This window comes from Leuresthes tenuis, unplaced genomic scaffold, assembly GCF_036924035.1.
Source record: "Leuresthes tenuis unplaced genomic scaffold, fLeuTen1.0.hap1 SCAF_8, whole genome shotgun sequence".
Classification (NCBI taxonomy): domain Eukaryota; kingdom Metazoa; phylum Chordata; class Actinopteri; order Atheriniformes; family Atherinopsidae; genus Leuresthes; species Leuresthes tenuis.
Window position 1 is genome coordinate 17120870 of NW_027325362.1, and position 23486 is coordinate 17144355.

The 23486-nt window shown below is 42.9% G+C and overlaps 2 protein-coding genes across 3 annotated transcripts in view; one reads left to right on the forward strand and one right to left on the reverse strand.

Moving 5' to 3' along the window:
• Nucleotides 1-106: 106 nt before the first annotated feature.
• On the forward strand, nt 107-3513 carry LOC140313512 (5-hydroxytryptamine receptor 1D). Its single transcript, XM_072391619.1, has 3 exons — nt 107-254; nt 1990-2150; nt 2263-3513. Exons 1-3 carry the CDS (start codon nt 107-109, stop codon nt 3511-3513), a joined length of 1560 nt encoding a protein of 519 aa, XP_072247720.1.
• Nucleotides 3514-4535: 1022 nt separating this feature from the next.
• Nucleotides 4536-23486, reverse strand: part of slc35f3b (solute carrier family 35 member F3b) — a 45240-nt gene continuing 26289 nt past the window's right edge. The window contains exons 1-7 of one of the 2 annotated variants that reach the window (XM_072391191.1): nt 21746-21969; nt 12951-13290; nt 10375-10594; nt 7850-7975; nt 7174-7366; nt 6953-7042; nt 4536-6445 (exon numbers count right to left, since the gene is read on the reverse strand). In XM_072391191.1, coding sequence (XP_072247292.1) covers nt 6204-6445; nt 6953-7042; nt 7174-7366; nt 7850-7975; nt 10375-10594; nt 12951-13290; nt 21746-21821 — 1287 coding nt within the window. In that variant the 5' untranslated portion in view covers nt 21822-21969 and the 3' untranslated portion in view covers nt 4536-6203. Of the gene's footprint in view, nt 6446-6952; nt 7043-7173; nt 7367-7849; nt 7976-10374; nt 10595-12950; nt 13291-21745; nt 21970-23486 lie in introns of those variants that run through there. The other variant, XM_072391190.1, reaches the window with a different exon arrangement.

Sequence of the window (23486 nt, forward strand, 5' to 3'; positions counted from 1 at the left end):
GGGAGCAGAAAGAGTTCATGTGGTCGCAGTAATTTCTTTTCATGTCAAGCCCTGCTTTTACAGCACATGACTTGTCATGTGAGGAAAGTAGTTCTAAGAGTGGGATATGGATGACCTGGAAGGTTTCGCATCCCTTGTTGAGGCTGCAGCGTTCAACACGAGTTGGACTGAGGCCGCAGAGGGCAGGTTGTCTGAGAGGGTCCAGCTGCTCCTGGAGATTCTTATTGTGCTCATGTGTTTGGGAGCTGTGACAGGTAGGCTACACATATGACGCTGTATTTATTTTAAAGCGTAAAATGTATTCAGTTTTCTACTCTTAAGCGTTAATACATGTCTCTCCAACAAAAAGTCCTTCCTGCTAGAATTTTCCATAAGAGATTCTGCAGTAAAGTGAAGGTGCATTAATTAGCATTTCAGTGTGATAATAACAGACTACCACAGAGAGGCCGTATGTGGGAAATAAAGTTTTTTATTGCAGGATTTCTGGCACCATTAACACGGATTATTGTTACCTGAAAGGATTTGTTGGCCTCTTTTATGAGGTCTTGTGTTAAGTTTATGCTAACCTTGGACAAATTAGAATTACTATGATTATTCTGAAAGTAAACGGCCCCGATTGATGCGTTAAAATCACATTAAGTTTTCATCATGTCTGCTCTCGTCAAAGTTTCATGCCTCCTGAAAAGTCTGGTAATTTGCTCGATTTGTTTCTTTTGAAACTGATTTAATGATCTGAGTTAACTTTCAGAGGATTCATCCAACTATCTAGAACTATTTAGAACATGACAACTTCAAGGTGAAATAGCCAGCATTTAACATTACAGTCGTGTGAAAAAGATAGTACACCCTCTCTCAGTTGGTTTTATGTTTCTGGGCATGATTGAAAAATCATGTGATCCTTACCAAGTCTTAAAATATATACAACCTCAGATGAACAGCATATGACGTATTACACCGTATCATTTAACAACAACTGAGCCAAACTGCAGAAACTGAAAATTATTATACCCTGTGATTCAATAGTTTGTACCTGTAAGATGACCTTCAGCAGAAAGAACTAGAAGTGATGTCTGTAGGTCTTAAACCAGTCTCTTGCATCATTGTGAAGGAACTTCACTCTTCAGCTCACTCTTCTCTCCAAAGCTGTATCAGTTCGTGATACTCACAACTCTCTTGCCACAGCACTTTAATCAGGTTGAGGTCTGGAATGTGACTGGGATCCAGTCAAAGTCTAACACCTTTTTCAGTCATTCTGTCGTAGATGTGTTGGTTTGCATGCAATAACTGTCCTGTAACTGTCCCGGTCAGTGACTACAAGGTGCCCAAGTCCTGTGGCTGCAAAACAAAGCCAAGGCAAGCCAACTTTATTCATAAAGCACTTAAAAAAACAGCAGCAACTGACCAAAGTGCTGAACAATAGTACACAAAACATTAAAAACCCGTAAATACAAATGATAACAAAGGACACATATAAGACGATATAAAAAGAACTCTCATGCTGGTCAAAGGCCAATGAAAAAAAAAAAGATGAGTTTTAAGAACAGATTTAAAAATACACAGCGAAAGAGGCCTGTCGAATGTGCAGTGGCAGCAAGTTCCAAAGCCCAGGTGCAGCCACAGAAAAAGCTCTGTCCCCTCTGAGCTTCCGGCGCGTCCTCGGCACATACTGAGAGACCGGGAGGGGCAGAGCTATTGTAAAATCTCAGAGAGGTAGGGCGGGCCGAGACCATTGAAATGTTTGCAGTGAGGCTAAAACAAGAGTAATGTGCTCTCTCTTCCTTGTACCAGTTAAAAGACGAGCAGCTACATTCCACACCAGCTGCATATTTTCATCAGGTAAACTGAAAAAAATGAATTGGATCAAATCAATTCTGAAGTCTAGTTTTTCCACATCGTCGATCATAGCTGAAAAAGATTATTGTAGATCTGATCAGACTGACCTCCATTACATTGTCTGCGTGTCTGCATGTGTGCTGTGTTTTTGTTTAGGGAATATTCTTGTCATTGTTATTGTGGCTGCAACCAAGACCCTCCACTCGGTGACATCGGTACTAATCATGAACTTGGCCATCAGTGACCTCTTGGTGGGCGTTGGAGTCATGCCTTTTGTTGCTCTGTCCATCATGGAACACAGATGGTTTGACTGCACAGTAGGTCAACTTTGTCCTGTGGAACATGTTTTGTATTTCCTCTCATGCGCATGTTTTCTTTGATCCACTGACTGTCCGTGTGATGAGGTTCTGTCTCTCTCCTGCCTGCTAGGACCTCTGTTTGTTTGTGGGTTTCACCTCCTCTGTGTACCTCACAGCTTCTGTACTGACACTAGCTGCTATCGCTCTGGACCGATACTATTCCATCATGGATTGCCTCCGCTACAGCTCCCGCTGCACTCTGTGGAGGACATGCGCTGTGGTCCTGTGGATCTGGCTGCAGGCCCTGGCCATCAGCAGCCCTCCATTGCTGGGCTGGAGCTCTGTCAGTTATGTAGTACCCATGTATAGTTGTGCAGTCAACTGGTCCAAGAGTCCAAGCTACACTGCATGCATGGCTGCTCTCTCCTACCTCATACCTACTGTGGTGATCCTCTTCTGCTATGTGAACATTGTCAAGGTGGCCCGCAGCCACGCCAGGAGGATTCACATACTGGAGGACTCTGTCCAGCGCAGCAGGGATCCATGCTCTAGTTTCCCTCCCGGTGATGCATCTCACCAGCACTGTGGGAGCCCCTGGAGACTTAACTGCCACATAAGTGGAGATTTTGTGTCTCAAGCCAGCTCAGAGGAGAAGGATATCAACCCTGTGCCTCCTGAGGCGACACAACAGAGCACCGCTGCATCCAGGTTGTTGTTCTCTTTTCTGACTCGGAACAGCTTGCAGCCACCTGTTCAAAATTCCCAGCAACACCACCATGGAGTGTGGCGCCTCCTCCTGGTCATCTCAATTTTCCTTCTCTGCTGGACGCCCTACATAAGCGTGGCTCTGGCTCAGGCCACAACAGCTCTCGTCCCACCCTTTGCCATTACCGTCTCCTACTGGCTGGTGCTGCTGAACTCTGACATCAATCCCCTCCTGTATGCGCTGCTCAGCAAGCGTTTCCAGAGTGCTCTTCAGGGACTTTGGAAAAAAATGAGAGCTCGCCTGGGGAGTGCGGTGGGCAGGGGAGAGGATGTCAGGAACAGTGACCCCTGCACTCTGTCCACCACCCATCCCAGTTCACAATCCAGCAAAGAGAGTTTGGCTTGTGACAACTCAAAGTATTCCTCCTCCATTTTCACTGTTAGTGCTGGCTTTAAATGCCACTCTGAGAACTATGTGTGTAAAGTGTGTCACAGTGAACATGCCTCCTCTTCCTCCATAAGGCAAGATGCTGGCGGTGACAAGAGACACAATCTGCAGGTCCCTGCTCGGCCACAAGAGGGAAGCAGGCTACCTTTCTCTGCTTTGACTAAAGAGCCGGAGGCCACTTTCATCTTTGGACAGATTACAGTGAGAGTGCAGCATGATGTTTGTTAGAGAGATTTCTGCAGGGACTATAGCAGGTAAATTATCACCTTTACCTTCAGACATGGTGTGCAGTTAAAACTAATAAATAAAGCTTTTAATTATCCATTTAATCATTTCAGCACTTAAATGATGGCTTAATCCCTTAAATGTCTGAAGGTTTGCATTTTGATTTTGCTTGTCTTACTAGGCTGACAGTCCATAACCCAAATGTATTTACTTCATTGTCAAAAACTGCTAAATATTAACATCTAACATAAATTAGAGCTCTGTATTTTAGCTGAAGAAATCCAAGACATGTCAAACATGCCACAAAAAATGTAGATCGATATTCTTGTCTTATCAAATTGATTTCTATATGAGATTAGAGCCGCAAAAACCTTTTATGGCACTTTCAAGATTCGTAGATGAATCATTACAAAAGTGCTACAAACTATTGTAAAGTACGCATCAACACTCGACAGAGCTTAAACCCTCTCAGTGCTGTCATGGAGCAACGGATGAGGAGGAAATTATTTTCTGTTTTGGAGAACAATAAACACCCCCTCCACAGCATCCTGGCAGGACAGAGGAGCAGCTGCAGTGAGAGACTCATCTCACGCACTGCAGGACTGAGAGGTTCAGGAGGTCCTTTGTCCCCACAGCGATAAGGCTTTTTAACAGTGACCTTGGACATGTTTTTCTCAAATGTATTTATTTATTTATTATTGTTGTTGTTGTTATTGTTATAATATACAATCATTGTAAATATACATCTATATATTTTAATTTTGAGCTACTTGACTAACTTTTAATTTCCCCCACTGGGGTATGAATAAATTATTTTTCTATTCTATTAAGCAAACATATTCAAATGACTCCTGTTGCCCGAGCAACACCTAAAACCCCCTGTATGCCTAGTTCACTAAAACATAACACTATAGAAGGTTGCACATCTTATTGTAGTTGCTATGTATCAGACTGGACTGTGACTTTCGATTTGTATGCTATCTGGTTAAATACTGAGGAATAACAGACCTTGACAAGGAAAAGTATTGAAAAGAAATCTTTTTATATAGTACATGTGATTACACTCGAAGACACCCAACAGTAGATCTAATAAACCCATCCTTAAGTCTCATTCTAAATAATATTTCTTCCTCAAATGTGATAATCATATGTTGCATCTCAGTGTAAAAATCATCATTCCTTACAAAGGTTTACATTTATGTTTTGAAAAAATTCCAGAGGAATACAATATTATTATTTATTGTCATAGAGAATGACAATGGGAAACAGTGCTAATGGACTCTATTGCAAAACAAAGTAAAGGCAGTGAAGTGGACCTTTCAGCCGTATCTGCTCATACAGTAAGTGCATGCTCAATCTGTGGATGTAAGTCATTGTCCTCCTCAAGGCTAGTCAGCAACCAAATGCAAAAATATAAAAAGTCTGCAAACGTATCGAGAGTTTATTTCCAAAAAAAGAGAAAAAAAAACCATTCAGATGAGTACCAGGACAGTATTAAAGAGTCTCTCTCTGCAGCAGTCTGCGGTGGCACTGCTTAAAGCAGTACGTAGCGAGCATGTGTGGTCGAATGATGTTCATACATTCACAACAAGGCAGTTTACAACAGTCGCTTTACTAGGCGTGTGCATCAGTCGCTCTCCCGTTTACCTTGGTTGTTACCCTGCCTCAGAAATGTGATAACCAAAAACAGATACAGTAAGATTTTGTGGGAGAAATGTGTCAACACGCCTCCCCTCAAGCCACAGTTAGACAGTTTTCTACCATCTGTTGATTTCGCCAGAAATAAAACAATTGAAATGAACTGCCAAAGATCTGTTTGTGTGCACATGAACGTAGAAAGTTAAATATGTCAGTAATTCAAAGGGAGGCTCAGTGATAGCTTTCTTTGATGTTTAGAGTAATTAAAGGGGTAGTTTCAAGTTTTACGTTAGCGTGTCAGTCTTATCATTAGCTTTTAGCCCATCAAAAGGTTGGGATACCTGAAGCTTTAGTTAGAGCTTGCAATCTCATGCTCTGATATCAAATATAATAGAGATAATGTTTTGAATCACTTGTTGTTAGACGGCAAGCTTTATCAATGGGTGTGAAAGCACATAATCACAAGAGGCTAAACCATGTGGTTAAAACAAGGTAATTGCCTCTTTAGCTCAAGTTAATCCAAAGAGGTCCAAAGCTCAAGGATGTCCATGGTGTGAAATGTAGTTATGTACAGTGCACAAAAACTGAGTATTTGTTGTGAAACTGAAGGATTCCTCTTCCTATTTGTTCTCAGGCATTCAGCATTTTAGGTATTCTTCTTTGGACCTTCTAGGCACGTAAAGCCATGTTTACATGTTAGATAAGGCCAGCTGGTCTAGAAGGTGTTCTCCTTGTTTTTTTTTCTCCATAACTGAAAGTCTGGGGAAAGTTGGCAATCATAGGATGTTATGAGTCAATTGAACAGTGAGGAGGTACTGCAAAATATATGATTTAATCAATTATACCTGATCAGTTTGTGGGGGGTAAGAAGCATTCGAGCTGATTTGAGTTCTTGCACCGACTTTTACAAGTTCTGAGTGGAGTGGACTCCACCTGGTTGAATTAGTATTCAATCTTTTTTTTTTTCTTCTTTTTTTTTCACCCAAGGAGCTGCACAAAACAAATGTGCCTCTCTCCCTTTGTCTTTGTGTGTTTTTACGGTCACATTTATGGAGTCAATGCGTAAATGTTGACACGGATGTCCTGCTTCTCCCTCTCCAGTTCAGCCCTGTGGTGGCACCAGGCTCGGCACTGCCCTCTGCTGGTTCATCACGTTTGCGCAGCTTTGTGCTGAGCTGGATGATGCACTGGTCCCAGTCCTCCGGTAACAGCAGCATGAGGAAACCCAGACAGATGATGAACACAGCAATGAGGCGCACCGTGTTGAAATGGATTTCACACGTGTAGAGGTCCACCACTGCAAAGTTTCAAGGGTTCATTAATATGTAGCATACAAAACTTTTTTTAACTCAGTAATCAACAGGCAATTTGATTAATTAAAATGACCAAAATTCATAATGGTAACTTTTGCACATAAAAAAAGACAACTAGTAGGTGTGAACTAGAGTTGGATATGACCATTAACTAATGTTAACTCAGTAAATCAAAAACACAAGACAATGAACGTGAAGTGTTAGGAAAATGTATCGATGATATCCTGTACCCCATCATGTGGAGCCTATTATTGATTAATGAGATGGAGTCACAGGTGCAACATGCATTTTCAAATAGCATATCTCAAATTTGCATACCAGCAAAGTCTTCTTTTTTTCAAATTCAAGTAACCTTTTACTTTATCTGTTCTTCAAATTCATAATATTAGTAAGCTGACTTGGAATTACAAATTGATTTTCAAAACAATTCTTAAGCAAAACCATTAAATAGTGTCCGTATTCAGGACTTGAAGGGAAGTCCTGGGACTTACTGGCATTCACAGGGACACTTAGGACGATGCCAAGGGAAATTAATGTTGGGTATGTTACAGCGATGCCAAAGTTCACCAGAATGTTGAAAGCTGTGGGGAGAGACGCAATCAGAGCAACAGCAGACCACACAATGTGAATGTCAAACCATTAAAAAAAAAAACATAATCAGCATAGAATAAGGTTTATCAAGAAAACTGCTTGGTATGTCAGCTCCATGTACCAAAAATTAGGGCTGCAACACCACAGAAGTAGCCCCAGGGGATGTCTGCGGGGGAGCCGATGTACTCCACACGTGTAAAATACAGGATGACTGGAACAAAGCTGATTAAAACAAAGTTGGCGCTTCCAACAATGCTCAGAAAGAGCGCAGCTTCTCCAAATTTGGCACTGCCCAAGACCATCTTGAAGAGCACCTGAGGATAAAGAGGGAGGAAGGACATGAATGAGCAACATCCACCCCTGAAGGGGTTGAACGGTACTACAGAGGCTTTACCTGCCAAGTACCTGTCATGTCTCTGGCTCAGGCAGCTGCTGTCTGTTTATCACATTAAGCAGCAAAGAAAACAGGGCAGGGGAGAACAGACCCTGTCAAAATTTGTCCATCTGCCCCTTGATCAGAAAACCACAGCCTGAAGCCAGCAATCAAATTGATACATACCACATAACTCTGTCAGCTAAGTCTTACATTTCATAATCTCAGCCTGTCCTCTGCCACCTGGTTACATAACAAGAAGGGAGCTGCTCCAAGTTTTCTAATGTAAGACAAGACTATTCATATATACATGCATGTTTAGCTATTTTTAATGGGTTTGTTCCACTGTGGATATGAAATAATACTACTAAGGCAGTGCACTCTGCTTAGCGATAATGTTTCTTTATTCGTGGCAAACAAATACCTTGTAGAGCGCTGACATCGAAGCTGAGGCCACAACCAAAGTAATGCCTATCACCGAGTGGCTGTGGAATCCATCAGCATAGGTCATCATGACGATGCCTGCTATGGCCAAGATAGCAGCTACTATCTGTGGAGAGACAGAACACCAGTGAATGACGGATGGGCGACATGCTGCTCACAGCTTGGTGATTAAGACGCTCAGTCCTTTACCGCTGTGTAGGGACACAGCAAGCGCACATGGCCTCCGCTTTGTTATTCAGAGCAGAAATCACAAGCGTGCTCGGACTAGGTTTTTAAAGCTGTAATTAATATGTGGGTTTTGTTTTATCCTCAGCAGGCTGCTTGTTTGCAGTTGACATTTTGTCATGTGCAAACAGGCCTACTTAATGGGAATTCTGCTCTCAGGTTCACAGTGCAAGTGTTTCCAACACAGGGTGGGCAGATTCTACAGTGTTGGGTTTGATTGTTTGACACTGATTTCCATTACACTGCCATCATGTTTACAAAGGAAATACCACCCCTCATTCCAGCAGCCCCCACTTATCACTCCCGCTCCTCGCCACTGCGATTGTCACGACACCGAGATGAAGCCACATCATCTGTTTCATCCTGCTCCCAGTCAGTCTCGATGAACCAAAGTAAAATCACTCATGCGTGTCTCTCCTGTGTTTGTCTGTGCGTATCTTTGCACTGGAACTGTACATGCAAGGGCGTTTGGGAGTGGAGGAGCGATGTGGCGCAGTCCAACTGAGTGGATTAGCTCTGCATTAAGGAGGTGTCAGGAAGATAAATGAGCAGCATGTTTTTGCTTGGCCAAAGCCTCGGGATACTGCTGCCAAAATAGTTCTTTCTGCATTGCAGGCTGCTTGTCAATCACAGCTACACCTTTCATTTCAGTGAACACCATTTTGCTTGCAGGGTCAGCGACAATGAGAGATGTTTCAGCACAATTTTGAGTGTCGCAGGCAGAAGGAAGACTTCATTTAAAACCGTGTCGGCTGCTTAGGACACACCTATAATGTTACTACTCCGGCATGTGGACTTAACTCCACCGAAGTCCTTTTACATGATAACCTGAGCACTGCAATGAGACTCTGCTGCTGCAATCGAACTGAGCCAATAAAATATTATTTTCATGCACACACTGTCTCCAAAACAACCTTTATTCATGCCTGCCTAAAATGGAGGTCTTAGCATCCCACCACCTTGTTCCACCTTTGCTTTCCTGGAAAACTCGTCCAAGATCCCTCCCCCCTGCATTGGCGCAGATCTTCAAACACTGCAATCCCCACCGCCAAGCAACACAGAGCGCGAAAGGGTATACGACAAGCAGAGAAGTGGCATTTTTACAGTAGCTGGCTTACTGTGACCATTCATCGCAGATAATGGGGGTGGGGAGTTGGGGGCATGCTCAAGGGAGAGGTGGGGTTGTAGTCAGTAAGTGGAGGAAAAAAGGGGACATCCATTCTGCAGAGTGCAGGACAGCTGCAGATGTGAGAGTATCTGAGGCGTGCAGTGGGAGGAGAAAAGGAGGTGCCTAAATCCACGAGCCTAACTCCTACGCTTCTCTATTCCTCTTGTGGCAAAATGTGCAAGCAAACCCGCACGCAGACATCCACCAATGAATGACACTCGATCACTGGCGAGTAATCACACGGTGACACAGGCTAGCAGCTCTCCACTGTGGTGTGTGTAACTCCCACCATCGAACGTAAATCAAGTCCGAACATCACAAAGATCTGCGCTGTGTTGGGGGTTATAAACAAGGAAGTTGCTTTTCATGTTGAGTTACAAGGCAAAATTTAAATTCCCACATCCATTAGAGCTCATAAGAAAATTTAGAGGACTTCTTTTCTTTATTTGACCAATTAGACAGCCATGGAAGGCACAACTAGAAGCCAGGAGGCACATAAAATAATTTTATGTAATCATGGTACCTATAAATGTGATGCAAATAATGAGGCAGAAAAACCTTTTCTTTCCCTCCATGGACCCACAACATAAACCCAAAGGGTGAGGAGATGAATTATAGAGTAGGGAAGAAGAGACAACCCATTTCAGTAACAGTCAATTTCGAACACAATAAAACCGATCTAATCTGGGAAAAAAAATTACTTTTTTTTTAGCAATTCAGAAAATAGGTAAATCAACATTGCACACCTTTTTCTCTTTTGCCAACAGTCATGCTACAATCTTAAGTATTTTCAGTCGGAGACTTTACTAAGAAAGAAAAAAGACATGCAAAGACTCAATTAAAAGATTATGATCACTTCATTCAGTAGTTTCCAAGACACAAAGAGTCACTGATAATATACCACCTCAAATGCAAACATATGAAAGCTCAAGAAGCATTCAAACAATAATAACTGTGGCAATAATTTCATGAGAATGGCTTTCTTTGTGAGTGTTTATTGCAGAACAAGAACAAGTTTCATGGGATACAACCTACAAAGTATTTGTTTTATCAACCACCCTGACTTGTTTGGCCTATGCTTGAGTCAAACACAGATACTCGTGGATACTCACTCTGACCCCCATAAAGCGGTCTCTGAGTACAATCCAAGACAGCAGGAAGACGAAGGCCTTGTTACAACAGAACAGCGCTGAGGCGTCTGTTGTGTTGATCTTCCTGAGGGCCTGCAGGTACAGGTAGTTGGTGAGGATCCACAGCAGACCAAAGGGAGCCACCTTGATGAAAAACACCTTGGGTGTCAGCCCGTCATCCCCGAAGAACCTGCAGCACTCCCTGTGCCGAAACATAATGCAGAACACTGTGTTAGCGTCATGCAAATGTGAGATAACTGAGAAGGTGATGAAGATTTAGGGATGAGAACAACTCTAGATAGGAGTGATAGAAGAGTGATCGAAGAAACACCAATATGACTACCAGATGAATCCAAGAGCTGATCATTTCAGGTGCAACATGAAATCAAAGTAAAAGCTTTAGCAACAAGAGGTAAAAGGTTATTATGTGTACAGGAAGAAGTCTTTATTCTTCACCCTTTTCAGCGTTATTTATCAAGATGCTGAGCTCATTTCCTGGATAAGAACTTCCACATGGGTGGTATGATGAAGGTCCAACATGTTAATATTTCTTAAATACACAAGAGACACAAAGCTGTTCCTGCTACATATGCATAAGTTGAATATCAAAGGCAAAGATGCAATGGCTCAGCAGTCTGTGTTATATAACAGAGGAATCGAACTGTGTGATTTAGTATCACATTTCCTCATAGTGGTCATGTCGACTGTGTTACTACATTTTCTGAACAATAGAGACTATGTTGCTCTGCTGTGATGCCAAGAAGGATTCATTTTACCCCTAAGCTACAAGAGCTCAAACTCCTGGATCAAAAACAAACAATGGTGTATTTCTGGCTGCTAACTCTTACAGCACGGTTGAGTTCTAACATTTATTCTGAGAGCATCTGGCCCTGTGAAAGCAATGAAGCGGCAAAAACTGAGGAGTGGCTGGTGGCACATTTGTCAGAGTGTCCTGCTGGATTCTGTGGAGCAGCATCACTGGAACAGCACTGCTCACACCATCTCCACACACACACAACGCTAAGTCAGCTAATTCTCTCTGAGAAAGAATGCTTTCTGGCTCCACTGAATTTTGATTATCAAACAAATAATCATTTCAAGAATGAATGATAATGTATTCTCAGTTTCAATCTGGTCTGTGAAAGGAGAGGAGTTAAATATGTAATAAACCAAGAACAGTCAAAACTCATAAAACTGATTATGAGTCTGTTTATTACAGCAGCTATTTATCCTAAAACAATAGAAAACCTAAAAGGGAAACGGAGCTTTTAGGTTTTAAGACATAGGTCGCATTTCTCAAATGTCATCGCTTGGCTTTGTTTCTTTTCTTTCAGAGATCCACCAGAGGATACGATATGAATAAACACGCAGGAAAGAGAAGGTTTGATAATCAGATCACATCGGCTCCGGGCGAAGGGTGAGAGCAGCAGATCCATGTGTAGGCCCTCAGAGAAAGGAAGGTTTATGTCACAGAGCTGAATAAGAAATACAGAGCTAAAACAGCTAGTTCACCCGCACACCACACCCTCAACCCCGCCAGCCTCTTCGTCTCTTTATACTCCAGCAGCACAGTGAGTAGCACAGATAAGATTGTCAACTGGAAGCTGGCTTATAATTGAATTAAAGAAAGAGGGCAAATTTCACACACAAAGTGGCAGACAGCTTGTAGACAGCCCATGTCATTTATGTTTGATGTTTCATTTTATTTGTAACCTCTGGTTAGTTAAGATAGTGGTTGTGACTTGACAAAAAATGAAGATATTATTTAAAAAATGAGTAGCAATGTTTCCAGCTTGGTATGGATTTACTAAGATGAACCATTGGTATGACTCTCCCGCTCACTAAATGGTAAACGGTAAGTTCTCCGCACTTGGCGCATGTTTAACCTTATCCATGTTCTACAAAGCACTTTACAATGTGGTTTTCATTCATGCATTCACACCAATACTGAAACAGCTCCTTCGCTGATTTCTATTCGCTGCAATGCACTCTGGTTTCTGCAAATGTGTTTACTCTGCTATTGTGAAACAGTAGCTGCTGAAGCCAACTGAATGTAGACAGAAACCAGCATCATATGATTTTAATTGATAATTTATACTGACGATTCTGTTCTCAGTTAAGCTTCAAATTGTTTGCCAAATACCAAATAGTTATCTGTGGTGAATTTTTATTTGACCAATAGATTTATTCTGGCAGGAATTGACATTTACCAACAACATTTGACAGGCGATGGAATATTTTGCTTCATCGCTTCGTTGAAAGGTCAGTTACTGCCCGAGGCCAAGTTTTACAGCAGAATCTTATGTGGTCCTTCTCACATGATAGCTGATTAGATGATTCAAAGCTTTAATTGTGGTCTTTTATAAACGCTAGGTAACCTCTTTTGCACCTTCTTCTTGCTGAAGTGAAGCTCAGACAGACCATTCTTGAGCAATGGCCTCTGAAGTGTCTGCCTTTAGATGCTTGTCATAGAAATAGTTGGATTCATCTGGATGAACTTTCAAGCCAGAAGAAATAGCATAGTTTGCTTGGTTGTGATGCGATGTGAGTCTTCTAACCTGAATCTCTGTCTGGGCGTCTGCCTCTCCGGACTCTTGCACAGGTGGCCGATGTAATAGAGGGGGAAGAAGAGGCAGTTCCAGGTAGTGGCGAACCAGGTGAGGGTGAACGGGGCATCAAACTGCTTAAAGGTCAGTTTGGCCAGCTGGGTGGAGCCTGCCCAAGACGAGCATACGCACATCACCATGACCACCCCCCACAGGGCCTTCTTCGCCTGTACGGCTGTTACTCTGATGCAACAGTGGAGCCTCCGTCTGTTAGTGCCGGACTCTGTCCCAGCTGCTCCAGCCGACTGTACGTCTGCGGTGCCCACCACACTCTCTCTGGTGCGGTCTTCTCCTGTAGATAAAAACACACACATTACAGAGAAAACTAAACCCTCACACGTTATCATCTCTCTTCTTATCTAATCAGCTTTCACATTAAATCTTTCCTATTCAAGCACATTTTCTCTGCAAACAAAAAATATATGTACTTACTGCTTGCATTTAGCTGCATGTTTAAGATAAGGGCTTATGAAGCACATTCTAATTCGTGAGTGACTTCATGCCATCCATGCCCTGTTTTTTTACGGATAAAAATAGCTGCTTTTGTGGTTTAAATGAACTTGAAAGTAATCAATCAGACATCTGAGTTAAAAATATGGTGATTGAGTGTGATAGGCGGCCACCAAACAGAGGACAAAAGAGGTCGGATCTGATATCCAATACAAGACGACCTTTTATCCAACCCGACGAGTTGCAGTGGTTTGTGTATTTTCGCAAGCGCACAAAGGCACACGCACCAACCCTTAACTTTTTCTATATCTCCTGTCAAAACCTGATAGCCTTCATACGTCTTCAGTAAGGAGTGAATTGTGTTGACCTGCTGTCCTCCATCCCACTCACAGCCACTCCATTGCTACAGAATCGATTCTCTCACCAAGGTCATTTTGTTCACCGCATTCTTACAAACAAACACACCATCTGCTTACTCCTCTAAAAAGTTCAGCTGAGGATGGATAATAACGTGTTAAAGTATAAAAGTTAATAAGCAGAAAAGCATGACACAAGCTCCTCCCCTGAATGGACATTGATTTATTTTGCAGGTAACAATAGCTGCATAATTTACACAGCAGATCTACAGACCTGTCAAGTGCTTTATTAATAATACATTAACATTTCTTGGGTGAGACAGCATGCCCCATATCAGCTTTGTTTCATAACAGCTGTATTATAAGTGTCATGTAAATTCTGTGGCTTCCTTCCAAAGACTTAAAAAAGAGGGATCTCCCCGATGATGCTTCTAGTGGTAATGATGTACCAGAGAGAACCTTTTACTGATTCATCTCCACTGTGTGCTGCTGACTGGAATACTGACTGCACTTCAAAAAGCCTAAATAAGACAAGAATACATCAAAGTTGGATTGGACTTATGCTTTAGAAATGATCACTGTACAGCTTAAGCGGGACACAGAACCCTCTCCTAGTAATGTTGTTGTCCTGTTTGAGATCGTTGCTATATAAGTAGCACAAATATCCCAGCTGGCCACCACATGAATGGGATCTGTGAGACCAAAGGAACACCCTTTGTCTTTGATAAGCAGTTTGCTCAGAATTTTTGGTAAGAGCTGCAAAAGGGGCCATCCATCACGCTCAATGAGGCGGCTCGTTCTTCCTGGTATAGAGCTGCGTCTGACCTTGCCAGGTGCTCTCATCAGATCACAGATTAACTCCACTAATGACCATCGCCTCTAATGCTAATACCTCAGCTTCCCCAGGTTACATAATGAATGACCGCAGGATTCAGATTCTGTTTATCTATTCCAAACAAAGACATTTTTAAAAAAGGTGATGTAACAAGGATGAAATGAAGCAGCATTGTGTAAACATCCTGATCAATGTCTCTGCTGCAAAAGCGCACAACATCCCTGACAGCCCAGAGGCAAGTTTGGCAGCGACAAAAGACGATTCTAGGTAATTGTCTTTTATTGCGATGAAATGAGGAATCAGCAAGGACCATAAAAAGAGGCAGGCCTACATGGAAGTATATGAAAGTCTTGAGCACAAGGGTGGGAGTTGTGTTTCTCTAGTACGAGCTTCAACCCTCTTTGCTTTGTTCTGAAGGTCACCCCTTGTTTATGCTGCACAGTTTTTTTGTCCTTCCCGGGCCTCCGTCCCACAGCCCGCAGCGCCGACCACTTCCCTGTACTGCACCACAGCGTAATCTTCCAAATGCAGCCGTGGGCCAAGCCATTCAACTCCAAGAATGGCTCAGGGGCCCAGCTTAGCAATAGAGAGGAGCCATAACAATCTAAGTAATAATAGAACAGCTGAGAGTCTACACTGAAGCTGTTACGATACTTCATGGATTATATTCTTTATTAAATTAAACAGTCATTAGAATGTTAACTAAAACTCTGGTTGATAAAATGTTCAGACTTTACACACATTCACTTAACACAATGTAACCGCTGGAGCCCAGACAGATGATTTACAGGTAATACACTTCTTTTACACTTATACTGACTGTGGTACCATATCGACTCGGAGTGCTGATGAACAACATGAAGCAGAGTTGAGCTCATCAGTGTGAGGATGCTAGGTGAATGGAGAAGCTGAGCAAGATAGAAATGCCTATCTGCTAATGCCTGAAGCAATTATTGCTTCAACTGAAACACCTAGAAAAGGTCTGTAACTACTGAATTCTTAAGTGGAAGCTCTTAACCTCATCCGTTTATAATCAAACATATGCTGTCCACAACAGGATGCATACAGCACAGAGAGCAGCCTGCATCATCTCATCAATAAGCCTTCTGACCATCAAACCTGTTTAGATTTAGATTGAATCTAACCCTACATGAAAATATCTCCATTTATCCAACCCCCACTATGTCTAAATGCACTTAAACGAATCCTAACAGGAATCTGTGAAATTACTGGAGACAGAATGAGAGTGTTTGACCTGCTTGTAGGACCCACACTGATCTGATCTGACAGCTGTATATGGCTTCTTGCCCTTTAAATGTATTAATTCCCATCCATAAATTGTAAAAAAGACGTCAACCCTACTGGGTGATTTTTCTGTGACTTGGAGACAGAGAGGATCATATTTAAGCTCTGTTGGATTTTCAATTTTTTCAATGTTTTTTTTCCCTTATTTACATTAAAAAGGAAAATCCACTTGTTTTTGGGGATAAATATATGCCTAGAAGTTTCAGTCTTCCTCAGAATAAAGGCAAAGCTATATCAATCTTTGTTCTATGTGCTAATTTGTCTGCCTGTAGTATTTACTCACTGAGCACCTCATAAGTTGTTTATTGAATGTGCGTCATACTCCAGTAGTGTCCGGGGGGATGCTGTGATTTATCTTGCCATTAGCTAGACGGTTTTCCAGCTTTTCCTTCCCCCTCAGTCCATGCTTCCCTGATGATTCCCGACCAGCCTCACTCCCACTTCTGCTCTCCTCCCTCCCCCTGCAGCCTCTGCAGTGCAGATCTCTCCTGCTGATAGCTGCAAATCCCAAACGTGCCAGCAGAGCCCTGCCTGACTGCTTGCTCTTGCACGTCACAACTTGGCCGTGACAGGCCATGAATGTCCCTCTGTTCTGCCCCCGGGCAGGCCGTCACCCACGCCATCCACCCGTCTTTCTCTTCTGAGAATGAGAATGCAGGCAGCATTAGGCTTGTGTTGGTTTGCCAGGGTGGCCATGCAAAGAGTCAGAAGCGCTTCACTGGGAGGTCAGTTAAGTGGGAGACATAGATGTAAGAGGGAGCTTTTGTCTTGCTGGCTGTTCGGCCACCCCTCTTTGAGACTGGGGGAGAACTGCAACACTCTGCCTCTGTGATCCCAGAAGGTAAACAGATCAATCATCTACACACACTTCAGAGAAACATTTCTCCTCGTCTTACTGCTGGCTCGGCTTAGTTATGAATATGAATTGACTTGTGTAACTAACTGTTGTGCTAATAATCAAAGATTGCAGAGTGAATTTCTTGTATGGCTGCAAGCATACTTTCCATTGCTTAAATCAATACCTTCAAAGGACTAAATGTGCACAGTTTTCACATTCACCTTCTCTGTAACAGGTTGAGAGCAGTTTTATACGGCTGGAAGAAAGTCAAAAGAACGATTTGTTATGGGTGTATCAATCAAGATGGCAAACAAATGCAAAATCATTGTTCATCATCCTGACTTGTCTATGGGTGTCACACAGCATCAGTCAAAGAAAATAATATAGATAGACACCCTTAATCCCCTCTTGACTTATTTGGTTTGTCATTTCTGGCATGTAAGTCAAAGATGGAGTCGTGGAGAGAAGGTAGCCTGTGTTTGAAAAGTGAGGCGCATTGTTGAGATGTTTATGATGTATAAAGAGGAGCAGTAGTTTGATCACGACCGAAACAGTCACACAGACAGACAACGGTCGCCGTCTTTGTAATCTCAACACCTGACAGGCAGTGGGAGTGTGATACTCGACTGTGACAGCTTGGTCAGGTCAACCTGTCAGTAAGAGGCTGTTCAACACACCAGAGCAGAGTCCCTGTCAAGTCTGTCCGATTCAATAACACAACAGCGGAAAACACGCCCTGCTGCGTCATCCGGCTGATAGGCTGGACTGCAAGGGCTAAGGGGACAAAGGCCCCAGAGGGCAGACAAGAGTGGGACAAATGTTACTGATCCCACTCGCCTTCAGTCTCGATCTCTTTCTCCTTCAGCCCCGAAGGACAACGAAGCAACTTCCTCGCAGAGCAGCAAACTTGTTTGTGACTGCCTTGACCTGCACAGCTGCCACAGCAGATGGTCATGGTACAGGTCAATGCTGCGACCCTCTGACGCCCCATCAGTCGAAGACACAACAAAACACTGCCTGCCACCAGGTGGATGCGGTTGTAGGGGTCTGTGCACTGTGCGTTGAAGCAGATTAACAGCCTCGAAATGAGATCACATTTGGCATCAGATACATACACTGTCACACCCCCAGTGTTTAAAAATTCCCTCCCTTTTTCTTGCAGTCTCATACAGGAGTGAATATAGGGTGATTGACCTGCACTTTAACAGACTGGCATGACTCCCAGCACTTTCCGCGACAAATCAGTGTTTAACAGATTGGCCACAGCATCCCTGTTGAAGTAATGGATAGGCCACTACCGCAGGTGTACACTGAGTGGCAGCCCAAACAATAGTTTTACTTCCCCTCTGCACTCCAATGATACCATAAGTTCAATTAAGCTGAGTTGACACTATTTTTGAACAGGTTTTAAACAAATCCATTATGTCAGTGCTCAGAGGTGATTTGTTAGCTTTTTAATGACATCTTAAGAAAAAATTATGTTTACCAAACGGCTGCCAAGTCAGTCACTTTCACAGATTGAATGCAGCAAAGCACACAGCACACAATTCTGGCGTGTGGCAAAATATTTTCTACATCGATATGTCAAACTATTTGTAATACTAAGCTTTTCACTGCACCTTCAGACTGACAGACAGACAGGGAGTCTTCCTGCTTCCTTTCGGATCAACTCCATCAGTGTGGGATAACGACTTTGAGATTCCTTTTTACATGTTTTTGTAAAACAGATTTAAAAAAAGCCAGTTCTGTTACGTAGGCATAGGCTAATTAAATCTTATATTCAATGAAATGCAAAGCATTACATTTCACGTGACATCACGTCTGCATACTCGCTCTCCTTTTTGATGAACCTGAGGAAAAGCTTGGCCTCTTCAAAAAATAAACAGCCCTGTCATTGTGCATTCACTGCACACTTATCAAGCAAAAAAGGCTTTTAGAATTAATTCGCAAGAAGACGCCTCACTGATGCTTCTCTGACAGCCAACAAAGTCAAATCCGGTTACATCCAAGGGTTGAAAGTACTTCAATAAACCGCACTTTAATGGAGCTTCAAAAGGAAACCGACGAAATGAAAGTCATCACGGCTGACCAAAATGATGCTGCCCACATATATGTTCACGTACCTGTGTTTGGCCTCTGTTTAGACAGCGGAAGCTTTATTTCCATACGCAGGTTGTCGTGCTCACACAAAGCCTGAACGCGCATTAACATACAAATAAGAAACACCCCAGATGCAATCTCTGTCACTAGAATTGAAGCGAGTTTAAATTGAATTTTTTTTTTTTTTGTCTCACACCAAAGACGATGATTCAGATGTTTGTGTTCATCACCTTAGTCGTGATATTTGCTTGACTTGTGGAATAGTTTGGGGTAAAGGCTGCTGTTGTTTCAATAAATCAGAAAGATAAAGCACTATGCAAGTAGAGAGGCGGCCAAGTTAACAAATGTTACATCCACCTGAGAGTATTTCCACTAAAAGCTGTGAGTTGTCTTTCCTGGATCGCATAAAGCATCATAAAAGTGTGGAAGCGGACAGAATAAAGTAACAGAGACCCAGGCAATGAAATGGATTGGGTTGATTTAAGAAACAGAGAGTTTTGTCATCCCACAGAGAAACACTTTCTTAGGTCCGACACTGCCATCAGCAAGTTCATTATCTGTGTCTGAAGGTTAACTATCTATGGCCTGATCAACACACAGTAACTTATAGTCAAGACAGATGAGGCCCTCGGGTAGTGGTTCAGTATTCATAAGTCCCGGCTTCCTTTGGGACTTTTGAACGCTGAATCACCTTTAAAAGAAGCCTGTTCTGTTTCAAAGCATGTATTATTAAGTTAAAGCGATTAATAGGACTTCTCTGAAAATCTTGCCCTTCCTTCTTGCAACAGAAACAAAGCAGACGCTCTTCAATGACACAGACTCGTTTAAGGGAGAAATCAATAATTATTTCCCGTGGAGTGTTGGTTGGTGAATTTGTCTCTAAAAACACACAGAAAAAGCTGTGATTACTTCAGAATATCTAACACCAGGCCCCAGAATACAGCAGTATATTTCTTACCAAGATGACTTTCCACTGAAACTGGTGTCAGCATCGATCGGTGGCTTTTCTACCCTCTCCCCAAAGAACAAGGCACGACTGCCCTAAAATAACCGAGGATTACTGACAGTATTGAGGAAACTGAAACATCATGTTCAAGTTCGATAAACAGCCAATTAGACTCCTGGCTTTGGTTTCATATTGCTGAATATGTCGCAGCTTCCCCTCTGACAAGACTGTGCACTCTTTCACTAATATTCCTCATTAAACTGCAAATAATAACTGGACACAAAACAGGAGAAGAAGAAAGAGATACCACTGAGGATTCAAAACCGCAAAAAATAACTCTTTGTCAGCCGGGTGCAGGTTGTTAGTGAGGAGAACAGAGGTTTTTTGGAGCTGCTGTTATATAAGCACCAGAGGCTCTGGGAAGCTGTGTTGATCCGTTGCAGCCCCCTGTGATTCCCCCTCTCCTTCAAAGCAGAGCTGCTGATACAAGGAGCTGAATGCTGGCATCACAAACTTTACAGCTTTGACTCATCACAACGCTTTACAATACTTAATTACCCCAGACACGCACATCTCAAATCCTGGCTTTATCCACAGCTTTGTGTCACAACGTGGGCTTTCGTAAAAAATGTGTAACCCGCAGATGCTTGTCGAATGGGTGCCAACCATCCCAGTAATTCTGAAAATAACATTTACTTTCCAACTTTTTTACACTGATAAGCTTAGGATCCTTGGCAGTCCAGTAGCACGGATTATTCTGAGTTTATCCAGGATGTCTTGCACCTGAATATATGCAACACCTTTAACCGCTCAGGCGTCTTTCTAGATGATTTAATCTTCATAATCTTTCTGCAGAGCCCATATAACATGCAAGAAACTGTCTCAAATTTTAGCAGCTGTAAGAGTCATTGATCGTGGACACACTTTCAGATAAATACCTCACACTCTCGTGAGCTTCTAAAAAGCAGCTAGTTCAGTCTTCACTTTGTGCTCATACTAAACACTGAGACATAATGCAAAAAACTGTTTCTTTGCGCAAGCGTGAGACAGAGGAGAACATCAGATACTGTAGAAGGGAGGCAGCCGCTGTACTCGCTCAAAGCGTCAGGACAGGGGCGCTGAAGATGCCGCAGCACAAGCAGAGCATCGTTCGCTACATGCCCACAATGAGTTAAAGAAGTGTGCTCCCTTATTGATGACAGTAGGAAATGCCAGTTTCCTACGGTACCTGTTCTCCTGCAGAGCAGAAGGAAACTAAGACAAGGTAGAGAGACCCAGTAGATAAGAGTGACCTTTCATGAAAAGAGGCAGATTGAAGGAGAGTCACAGATTGTCTACATGGAATATTAACATGTAGTCTGCTGGGCTGAAGTCCCAGTTGCTGTGGAAAAATGCTCTGGCATTTTTCTGTGACTCTTTCAGTCTGTGATAGGTGGAGGGTGGGCAGAGTGAGGGGAATCCCTGCTGCAATAACAACTTCAGACACTCCCTGGGGACCAGCAAGGTTTGACACATCAGGACACCACAAGTCACGCTTTTTGCCCTCCCTCAATGTCTCTATAGATTAATGACAGGAATCAATTTTTAGGTGTTTGATCAACATAACATATATTGAAAGACGAACTAATAATAAAAACGATTAAAGTCTGAGTACATCAGTCGTGCACGGGAAATCATTTTGGATGCTGCCCAATGAAAAAAATGCTCAAATACTGCATCCGATTTCAAGTTGCGCGCAGGGTTAAGTCCCCTGCTCCCTCATCTTGGTCAACAGTATCATTTTTTTTAAAGTTGATTCGTGTGTCTTGGATGAGAGTCGTGAGTTGTCTTTAATGGCATTCAAAGCTGCGTTCCCATCCAAAGATGCTCAGCTGCGCGGGTTTAAACGCAGCCTAAATGGATCAGAACTCTCCCTACCTTCCACTTTGGTGAGGGTGAGCACCGGACTGTTGCAGGCGGACAGCGGGGCAACCCTTGCGGAGTGTTTCTTCATGATGATGAGCTCGGGAGGGCTGAGCTCCAAACCGCTTCGACTACATCCCTGAAGCTGATTTGATGCAGACACCAGACCTCTTGATGGGACCCTTACAGTCGGTATCCCGCTCCGTGTCCCCTCGCATCCATCCGACTCCCTGTTGATATTTTTTCCCCCCCTATCTCTGTCGTATCCCCCCACCCCTTTGCTCGCCTTTCCCGCCCCAAATCTGCTATATGCAGTGCGTCCTGGCGGCTCTCTCCCTCACGCACAGTTCGGCATTTGCTGCAATTCGCCAACGTCACGTTTTAACCGGTCTCAGAATCACGTCCCACCGCGCAACACCCGCTGTCCCCCCGACTCCACCAAGCCTGACAGAATGGAGATTGCATAGAAAATGAAAGGACTGGGGCACTGACCCGGGGGCGTGCAGGCAAACTCTCAGGCTATAAGGACTGTGTCAAAATGTGTGTGTGTGTGTGTTATCTTAATGATAAGAAGAACTAATCCATTATCTGAAAATCATGCTGAATCCTCATTATTAAAGATCAGAAGATATTAGTAATTCAACCTGCTGATTTGCTTTAAAAGCTTTTTTTAAATTGTTTTTTATTGTTTGCAGCTTTAATCACAATTTTAGAATCACCGTGGTACACTTATCCATAGAATACCTCTCCTCTGACTGCCAAGCTGAATCTGTGAACAGACCTAAAAAACTGCATGCAAGACACCCCCCGAATCTCACATAACTAAAAGAATATAACAGAGAGAATGACAACAACACCAGTAAAAATACCCGAAATATGAGGTGAATCACTCTAACTGGCTACAAAATGTGTTTATAACACAGGGTGTCAAAACTTTAGCTTTTTGCTTTTTGAATTTCTTAATGACTTAAAAAGAGAACTAAAGAGGATTGGTTATGTTGCCAATTGGTTTAGCCACTGCTGTGCTTCTGTCTGGAACAAGCTGCACATTAGTGACTGCAACTGAAATTGCTCCCAGCATCCTGCCAGAACTCTGACATCACTTTCTTTTGCCATGATTGCCTCTTCACCAAAGTCATCTGAGTTCACTTTCTTTTGGTGGAAGTGCAACATTTTCAGGCTCTTCCACGGGTCAAGAGAGATGTGCTGAAAACCATGTTCCATGGCTCTTTTAACTGGTGGCAGACAGTTTGGCTCTCAATTAACAGCACAGACTGGTTTTGAAGCCTGAAGTGAAAATCCAGACTTTCACATTAAGTTTCATCACACTTTTAAAGAACTGACAAAGAAGTGATGGCGTGGCAGCAGGTCAACTGAAAGTGTTGCCAAGTGCATCTTTATTGTGTCACACCGTGTGTTGTTTGTGTTGTACCCCCAGAAGGCCTTTATCCACTAAGAGATCATACGTGAGAGGAAAGCGAGAGAAAAGCAGCGGAGAGTTCTGCTCTGATGAAACCTCTGCTTTACCTCTGGCTCAACTGTAATGTCATTAAAGACATATTATTGTGTCTGCAGAGGCTCTGCATATGTCTGTGAAATCCACTGAGCGTGAGCATGTCTAAAGGAAGCTCTGCTGAATAATTCACTACTTAGACAGTCCCTCACATTCAAGTAAGAATCCCCTCCCTTGCCAAACTAGGACAGGGAGCTTTAAAAACACTCTGCCCAGACACACTCTGGCAACTAAATCCACTGG